This window comes from Dama dama, chromosome 14 (genome assembly GCF_033118175.1).
Source record: "Dama dama isolate Ldn47 chromosome 14, ASM3311817v1, whole genome shotgun sequence".
In the NCBI taxonomy this organism is placed as follows: Eukaryota; Metazoa; Chordata; class Mammalia; order Artiodactyla; family Cervidae; genus Dama; species Dama dama.
In genome coordinates this window covers 65,444,097-65,453,864 of record NC_083694.1, presented here as the reverse complement: position 1 = coordinate 65,453,864, position 9,768 = coordinate 65,444,097, and the positions used below count along the sequence as shown (strand labels likewise).

The 9,768-nt window shown below is 48.9% G+C and overlaps 1 protein-coding gene across 1 annotated transcript in view; it reads left to right on the top strand.

The window, feature by feature from the left end:
- Nucleotides 1-267: 267 nt before the first annotated feature.
- The window catches only part of SMYD2 (SET and MYND domain containing 2), a 50,330-nt gene continuing 40,829 nt past the window's right edge, over nucleotides 268-9,768 (top strand). Inside the window, exon 1 of the mRNA XM_061160956.1 lies at nucleotides 268-480. Coding sequence (XP_061016939.1) covers nucleotides 308-480 — 173 coding nt within the window. The 5' untranslated portion in view covers nucleotides 268-307. The remainder of the gene's footprint in view (nucleotides 481-9,768) is intronic.

The following is a 9,768-nucleotide window of genomic DNA, read 5'->3' as shown; positions in this document are numbered from 1 at the left end:
CCCTCCTGCCTGCAGCCGCCCCGGGGGGACGCAGCTCCGAGCTGCGGCCACGGCGGCCGACAGTCGGCCGAGTGCGGGGCCGCGGGCGAGGGTCCCGCGCGCGGGGCGGGGCCGCGGGGCTGGGTCCCCCGCCTCCCGGGGGCGCGCGAGCGCCGGGCGGGGCCGCCGTCCCTTCCGGGGAAGCGGTGGCCGCCGCGTCCGCGGGCGGCTTCCCGCCCCCGCGACTCCGGGTGACGCTGCTCCAATAACAGCGCGCGGGGAGCCGCAGCCGCGGGGGGCCCCCCTCCGCGCCAGCCCGGCCGCCGGGATGAGGGCCGAGGGCGACGGTGGGCTGGAGCGCTTCTGCAGCCCGGGCAAGGGCCGGGGGCTGCGGGCCCTGCAGCCCTTCCAGGTGGGGGACCTGCTCTTCTCCTGCCCGGCCTACGCCTACGTGCTCACGGTCAGCGAGCGCGGCAACCACTGCGAGTTCTGCTTCGCCAGGTAGGGCGGCGCCGGCGGGCGCGCGGGGACTCCGGGGGCGCCGCGCGCGCGCGCGGGCGGGCGGGAGTGCGCGCGCCTCGCGGGGTCCTAGCGCCCCGCGGCTCCGGGGGCTGGGGGCGGGGGGGGGCAGCCCTGGAACCCGGGACTGGCCGGGCCACGTGCGCTCGGCAAGACCCGCCAAGTTCCCGCCGCACGCCCTGCACCACGCCACGTTTCCCACGTTTCCGCCAGGGCAGGGTCGTGCCTGCAACACGTGGGCTCTGAGCCAGGCTTGCTCCCCAGCCCGGGCCACTCGGCGCTTGGCCGGCGGGGCCCCAGGTTTCGCGCAGCGGCCACATCCACAAGTCACCTTTCACTTGTGCTTCCTGTGAGGTGATCTGCGCCCCGCCCCAGCCCCGCGCTGCCGCAGACTTGCTGTGTTTCCGCCGAGGAACTTAAAATTAATGACACTTCGTATTTCATGTGAAGTACGTGGCCCCTCGTCTTTCCTGTCACCCTCTGCGCTTGTCTTTGGGGAGAAGCCAGGGGGACACCGACCCGGGGCTCAGAGGGACTGCAATGGTGGGACGAGATCTAGCCCTGGTTTGGGGTTGGGAAAACCTGGTTGCTTGGCGGATTAGGCAAAACGTCCCGTTGGAATTGGTATTTAAATGGAGCCGATCATGTATGTGTGTATATGTGTATATATTCACATACACCAACGCACAATTATATCTTCAAGCCTTATGACAGTTTCAGACCTGAAAGGCACTGTTAGAAATCATGAATGTAACCCTTTCCATTTGAAGGGGGAGAGAACTACTGCCCAGGGAGGAAGTATATATATTCACCTTTATAGTTAAGAAAATGAAATCTGATGTCCTCAGTTCTGCCCATTGCCTACCCAGCTAAGTCTTCAATAAAAGGACTGAGGCAGGAAGCATGACATTGGAGTTTATGCCATGGGACCTTCCCGGACCCTGCTTTACTTTCTTTGAACCTCAGTTTCTTCATCTTCGAAGTGGAGATTCCTGGGCTAGATTAAGCCCACCTGAGGTTTGCAGGTAGCTTTTGAATACAGGTCTCCAGTCCAGCACATGCCGAAGAACTCAGTGCCTGAGATATGTTCATCTTATTCCACGGTTAAGACAGAGCAAAAGAAGGGACAAAAGCTAAATACTATAGTCATCTTGCCCAGACTCCCTGCCAGAGCTGTCTTCCGCTTTGGGGGGACCTGGAAAGGAACTAGACACAGAATCATGCCGTGGGCAGCTTAAGGGCTGTATGTGATGTGTCTCTTTGAATTGGTGAGCCAAGAGCTAAAGGGTCATGGCACCACTTTGCGACGTTTGAGTGAAGTGAGCATTGGGTTTTCCCAAAGTTAAAAAGGCTGCTGAGTCTGGTCCCTTGATCTTCTGAGCCTTGCTGTGGCTCAGAGTCTGAAGCAGCCTGGGTGTCTGGAGTGGCAGGAGCAAAGCGGGTCACCCTGCACGGAGGGGCCTCCCTCCTCCGTCAGGGATCCTGGTGATTCCTGGGATCCGTCGTGGCGGACAAGACTGCGAGACCAGGCTCCTAGTAGGTGCTCAGATGTCTGTTACCAAACCACTCCTCCGGTGAATTATAGATCAAATCCAGCTGGGTTCGCAGTGGAGCCGCAGAGCGGAGAGATGGTTCTCTTTCGCCTCGGAACTGTACCTACTACACACGCCCTCACCTCCAGACAGGAAGGTGCAGTCAGGTGCGGAGTGGCCAATCACCCCACCCTATGGGACAGCATTTGCCTTTTTCTGAATGACATTCATTAGTGTCACTGTTGCCTTAGACCCCTCTCCGGCACTGCCCCCTACACTGGGGAGGGACCACTGCATCTTCCCCCACTTTTCTCTGGCTTAGGTGAACTTCTGTCAACACCCATAGTTCCTTTCCTCTCTCTCTCCCTGAGTATTCATTTGAAATCAGCTAAAATAACACACAAGATATGATGACATCATGATATCTGTGAAATCAGAAATATCTTTGTACTCACTCTGTGGTTTCTATTAAATCCAGTTCACTTAGAATTAGTGGCTAGATCAGTCTCAAAGATTTAGCACTGTTTCCTCTGTCAGCTGTTTGTATAGACCGAGGATAGATTATTCTGTCCAGCTATACTAGAGGTACACGTATATGTCCCCATGTTTCCCCCAGGGGTAAGAGCAGAATTCTCAAATACTGATCCGTGACTTCCCCTCCCCTGCCATAAAAAGAAAACTGCACGTATTGTTTCTTGTGCCAGAAGTTGAAGGTAAATAATATTGCTTAAGACAAATGAGCCTGCAGAGATCCTCCCTATCATATTAATTGTATCAGGGTTTGACTTATTTTGAAGGAAAAGAAGTAATGTTTTTCAGAAATAAGTATGTTCTGTACATGGAAAAATAATAGGAAATCTCTTAAGTCACAGCGAAGTGGAATTCTTACTGTCAGGGAAACACAGGCAAAGGTTTGCATCTGTATCACATTTTCTCAGGGTGACACTTGGGAAGATGTGTATCTTGCCTCAGCTGCTAAGAGGCAGCTCCTAAAAATATAAATGTCTTCAAGTTGGGAGCTGTCCTCATCAGACCTCTCCGTTTTTGTTTTTTTTTTTTTGGTATACACACACACACACACACACACACACACGTGTACACACGTGAACATGCACAAACATTGGCCTGGTCAATATTTAGTGGCACACTTTTTCACTTGATATTTAATGTATTTTAACACTTGCTAGTATTTGTCTCAGAAAGGGAAAAATCTGTAACTCTGCGTTCCATCTGAGAGGGCTTCCTGGGTAGCTCAGTGATAAAGAATCCGCCTGCCAATACAGAAAACCCAGGTTTGATTTCTGGGTCAGGAAAATCCCTGAAGAAGGGAATGGCAACCCACTCCAGTATTCTTGCCTGGAGAATTCCATGGACAGAGGAGCCTGGCGGGCTACAGTCCATGGGGTCACAAAGAGTTGGACATGACTGAGTGACTTTCACTTTCTATGGGCACATGCTCCAATAATCGATTCCCTGCATCTTTTTACATGTGTCTTAAAGAAATGGGTGGGAAGATTAAAATAGCCAACAAGGACTTTCCTCGTGGTCCGGTGGTTAAGAATCCACACTTCTGTTGTAGGGATCATAGGTTTCCATCCCTGGTCCAGGAACTAAGACCCCTCATGCTGCGTGGTGTTCCCCCCAAAAAGGTATATGTGTACACACACACACACACACACACACAACAGATTTCCTCTAAAGAGTGACACTAAAGAATATTAAGTTCAGCCATTTGTATAGTAGATAATGAAATATTGGGTTGCCATTTTCAACATTTCAGTATTTTAAGTTTTTCTTTTACTTAGAGACTGCAAAGGAGGGACTCTGGGGCCAGATTGACCGGGTTGGAATTCTGGTTTCATCCCTTCCTGATGGATTGTCTTGAGCCAAATTATTTAGCCCCTCTGGGCTTTCTAGGTGGTCCTAGTGGTAAAGAGCCCACCTGTCAGTGCAGGAGACATAAGAGATGCGGGTTTGATCCCTGGGTGGGGAAGATCCCCTGGAGGAGGGCATGGCAACCCACTCTAGTATTCTTGCCTGGAAATCCCATGGACAGAGAAGCCTGGCAGTCTGCAACCCATAGGGTCACACCAAGTCAGACATGGCTGAAGCAGCTTAGCATGCACGCACGGACTCCCAGCTTCCTTTATCTGTAAGCAGTGCGCGTTAACACCTACCTACTGAGCTGGTCCCGAGTCAGGGAAGTCAAGTGCCCAATACAACCCAGACCGCTCGGGAGGTGTCACAATTGGCTCGGTGTCTCGCTTCTATGGACTTGTTTGATGAGTTCTGTTGGCTAAATGTTAAATAGTATGAGAACATATTCTCATTTCAGGGACATTTTTATGGCGGTCAGGTTGAGCTGGGGAATACTGGGAAGAAAATATTGTACCTTGTTGGCCAGTGGAATCATCATTCAGATGGCAAGTTGACCCAGAGTTGAAAGCAGCAGTCCTCAACCTTCCATTCAACAGCATAAATAATGGGTGTCTGAGACTAATTTTCAGTATTTCCCAAAACCTGATGAAAATGATATGATGCGCCTACACAGGTAAAGCTTTATTTAGTTATTTTTTTAAAGAGCCTTGTGTAGCTCCAAAATGATTAATGACTTTAATACTCTCTTTACCCTGGAATTAAACAAATGTTTGAAGTAAGAGACGAAGCAAAACAGAATGTTCCACCTAGCAAGGATACCACGGCTCTTCTCTGCTGTCTGCCTTCAGCATGATTCAGCTGTGGCAAAGAGCAGTCCTGCAAGACTTCAGGTGTGTGCAGTGCCAGGACACGCACATTTTTCACATGCAGGGAGCATCATTTCTGTCCTAGCGTATTAGGGCCCAGTGACCAAGCTGCACGATTAGGAGTGATTTGAGATGAAAGAGACAGACTGGCAGCAGAATAGATATCCTAAGTGAAATTCAAACCCTGGTGAGTTAAAACCACCATCTAACCCCCTTCCCTCCAAAAAGCAATTGCACAATATCCTCTCAATCACAAAAATTTGAAGATCCCATATAAAATGATATTCCTTTAAATTGTGTTGCTCTTGGCAGCTCATAAAGCGTTTCCAGGTACATTTGTGTTTTGATCCTCCCAAGGATGGCTTGTGTATAGAAGACCTTGTCCCGTGTTATGTAGGAAGTAACTGAGTGTTGGAAAAGTTGTTTCCTTGAATTTCACATTTTGGGGGGCAGATATTGAGTGCCTCCCAAGGGCCAGCCTCTTCATGGAGGGGAACTGTGTCTTTCTGTTCTGAGTGTGGTTTTCCTTCACTGTCCTTTTTTTTTGTTTGTTTGTTTAAATTCAAAATTTTTTATTGGACGATCATTGCTTTACAATATTGTGCTGGTCTCTGCCATATATCAACATGAATCAACTACGTATATCTCTGTCCCTTTCGACCTGAAACTACCGTGTGGTTCACACCTGGACACGAGGACTTAAGTTACTTCTGCTTTCTCAAGTGAACGCAATTTTTATCACCTCTTCTCTTTTGCTTCCCCCTGCCCCTGTGGATAATTCAACAGATTAATGCATTGTTTCTAAAAGTTCAGAAAAATCAATTGATTCATCTTTCTTGGATTTATATCTTATGCTGCTGTGGTTTCAGAGAATTTTTTTTTTTATTCTAACGCTTTGGAATTTGCCTAACAACTGCATATGTTCTTCTGTATCATCCACTATTAACCTGATAAAATGTAAAAAGAAATATGAGGCTTTGGTCCTTTTGTGAGTTTGCAGTATTTTTATTTTTTAATTTCATTTTTCTTTGTTTATTTTGGCTGCGCTGGGTCTTCGTTGCTGTGTGCGGGCTTTCTCTAGTTGCGGTGGTGAGGGGCCTGCTCTTTGCCAAGGTGCACAGGCTTCTCATTGCGGTGCCTTTCTCGTTGCAGAGTGCAGTCTCTAGGCACGTGGGCTTCAGTAGTTGCAGTCCTTACACTCAGTCACTGGGGCACATGGGCTTAGTTGCCCCGTGGCATGTGGGATCTTCCCAGGCCAGGGATTGAACCCAGGTCCCTTGCATTGGCAGATGGACACTTTACTACTGGACCACCAGGGAAGCCTGGGATATTTTTAAATATGCTCATATTATTTAAAAGGAGTTTGTCGTCTTCATCTTTATAGGTACATACAGAGAGATTGTTTCTGTGTGCTCTGGTAGGGCAGCATGAGGATATTAACCACACCCGCCTATTTTTTTTTTTTTTTCTTAAACAGGCCCATTCTTCAGAACTTTGCTCTGTGCAAAGTTAAACAGACGTGGTTTGGGAATAGAATTCATGATGCAGCTGTGCTGAAAGGCCCCTCATGGTGTTCCTGTAGGACAAGAGTATGGCACACTGTCTGTCCGAAGATTCTTTCAAAGATGCTCAGAAATGTCTTAAATTTCTTTGGGAAGATTCAGGGCTCAGGGCTGCAGTCTGCCAGCACCTGATTTTCAACAGAGCTAAGAATTGGTAGGAACCTGGGACAGCAGAGTTTTCTTACAGAACTTGAAATAGAAAACTGCAAAGAAAGTTTCTACTTGATTTTGGTGTTTGAGACTTAACTCTTTTGCCTGAGGGTCATATCCTGTTTCTTTTTCTCGTCAATATCAAGAAAACATGAAATCACTGTCATTTTAAGCCGCTGTATTTCTGCATCCTGAGGAGGCAGTCAGTAATTACAAATATCCCTTCTGTAACTGGAGTCATCAATAACTAAGGTCATTCCCACCATACGCACATCTTGCTTTTTGTACTTCAGACGTGAAGGGAAGTGATCACATTTCTCAGTTTGAGGAATGCTTTCATTTGACCTGTGCCAGGACAACTGGATTGAAATTTCTCCTCTCTTACTGATTCTGCATTCCCATGTCCTGTTCCTCTCAAAGGCAGCCCTTCTCTGCTTTGCCTGCTTGCCTTTGAGTCCATGAGTATATAGTCTTGATCACCACCAGGGGACTAGGCAGACCTGGAGCAGGGTACCCTGATTGTATTTGACCAGATGCAGGCCTTGAGCCCTCTTCTGGAGGGGCTTCCCTGGTAGTTCAGCTGGTAAAGAATCTGCCTGCAATGCAGGAGACCCCGGTTCAATTCCTGGGTCAGGAAGATCCCTTGGAGAAGGGATAGGCTACCTACTCCAGTATTCTTGGGCTTCCCTAGTGGCTCAGACAGTGAAGAATCTGCCTGGAATGTGGGAGACCTGGGTTCGATCCCTGGGTTGGGAAGATCCCCTGGAGGAGGGCATGGCAACCCCCTCCAGTACTCTTGCCTGGAGAATCCCATGGACAGAGGAGCCTGGCGGGCTACAGTCCATAGGATCGCAAAGAGTCGGACACAACTGAGTGAGCACAACAGAGCGCTGGTCAGCCTGGAGGTTAGTCGCTTCTGGAGCTGTCCCCTTGCCCCTGGAGAGGGGCCCACTCTGGGACTAGAGGGCTCTCTCCTCTCTCAAGGGATTTGTATTAATGTGATCAGTCTCTGTATATCACCATCAGTCTCCCATTCTCATCCCAACCCTCGCATCTCTGGATTTCTAGTGAATCTGTGGGAGTTTAGGGGTGCAGTCCTCCAGCAGGGAATTGACTGAAGTAACTGCCTTTTCAGGGGCTGAACCCACGACCTTGGCCTCATTAGCACGGGCGCTCTAACCAGTCACAAAGCCACACACCTCACTTTGTGTAACTTCTGCTGACTCTGTTCCTACCACCCTCGGAGGCCTCCTTTTCAATTGCAAAGGCGTTCACGCCGGCACAATAGAACAGAAGGAAATCCGATCTCTTCTAGACTTCTCTGAAGGCCAGAGATATGCAATTTAGCAGGAAAATAAGACCAAAGTGTCTTGAGGGTTCAGGAAACAACTTATCTTTCTAGTCCATGCATTTGTTGAGAATCCAGCTGCGTGTCTCAGATTTTCCTTCCATCAAAAATTTAAAAATACTGTGGGACTCCTTGTGCCAATGTATTAACATAAAACCTAGGGGCTAAGTGGAAGGTTTCTGATGACTGAGTGGAAATATGGCATGTGCATTATTCAAGTGGATTGGGTTCGCTTCTTAAAGAAGGAGTGCATCCAAGAATCCATAAGTGCTTCTGTTTCACAAGTTTATAGTCCCTAGAAACCAAAATAAATGCCTGCTGTGAGAGCTGAGACACCACTGTGTATCCGCAAGTGCACTGCGATGAACAGGACATCTCATCGCCCAGGGAATCTGCAGTCACCATTGGGGGAGAGGAAGAATAAGGCTGACTCCCTCAGGAGAAGCGAATTTCACACCAAGGCCTGAAGACACAGGCGTATCCTGGGGGAGGGAGGTGCAAAGGAAGTCTGGCTGACAACAGGATGCACTTTTTCATCTGAGCCAAATAAAAATCTCAAGATTTTATATCCTGGCACTTAAAAGGAGTTATGTTGCATCTGTGACAAAATGAAAAGATGTTGGACCGGAGGAGCTTTTTGTCTTGAGTCTGTGAGGACCAGGAAAGGCTCTTCAAGGGATGTGGGCCCTGGGCTCAGATCCTGTTGATTTTCCTCACTTGTGCCACCTGAAAAAAGAGCCATTTAATGATGGGCAGATGGTAAGCTGTCTGAGAGCAGGGATTCTGTTTTTAATATATTCAGCAAATACTTATATTTATGGGGCATTCACTGTGGTTCTGGGCTTCCCAAGTGGTGCAGTGATAAAAGAATCTGCCTGCCACTGCAGGCAGATTCGATCCCTGAATCGGGAAGATCCTTTGGAGCAGGAGGTGACAACCCACTCCAGTATTCCTGCTGGAGACTCCCATGGACAGAGGAGCCTGGTGGGCTACAGTCCGTGGGGTCGCACAGAGTCGGACACGACCAAGCGACTGAGCACACACTAGGTTCTGAATCCCATGGAAAAAAGGAACAGAAGTCCCTCCCACCATGAAGCTTATGTTCCAGTCGGTTTTATTCATCTTTATTTTACGCACTGCAGACTGAAGAGAAAAGGCAGAACATGAGAGTCGTGAATTAAGTTTTATTTGGGGCAGAATGAGGACTTAACTGCCCAAGAGACAGCTTCTCAGATAGCTCTGAGGCCCTGCTTGGAAGAGGTGGGTAGGGGAGGTCAGCATAAGTTTGATTTTGGTGAAACGCACAGCGGAAGGTTACTGCCAGTCCCAAGATGGGGCTTCCCTGGTGGCTCAGTCGGTAAAGCATCCGCCTGTAATGCAGGAGACCCAGATTCCATCCCTGAGTCGGGAAGATCCCCTGGAGGAGGGAATGGCAACCCTCTCCAGTATTCTTGCCTGGAGAATCCCATGGACAGAGGAACCCGGTGTGCTACCGTCCGTGGGGTTGCAGAGTTTCAAAAAGATTGCGACTAGTCACGAGGAGCAAATGCCTCCGCTAGTGATTTTAGTGCTTTTCTACATACGAGGAGATGTCAGAAGTTGGGCTCATAAAATTGTCTGAATATTTCTAGCTATCTGAAGGCCGTTCTGCTGGTTCTTCCCAGAGCACAGAGTGCCTCACTCCTCGTCTCTGCCCGGGACTCCTTTCAGACAATGGTTGAAGGTCAGTGACTGCAGTGGCTAGTGATGTCATCCTTGTAGAAGCAGATAGCAAGGGGCAATTTTTAGTTGATGCTGTTGGACACGACTGAAGCGACTTAGCAGCAGCAGCAGTAGTACCTTGAACTTTGTCATTTTAGCAGAGTTTTTTTTAAAGGCAGTAAGGTTTTGAGTTCAGTGCTTTCTTTCATCAAACACTGGTAATCCACATATGT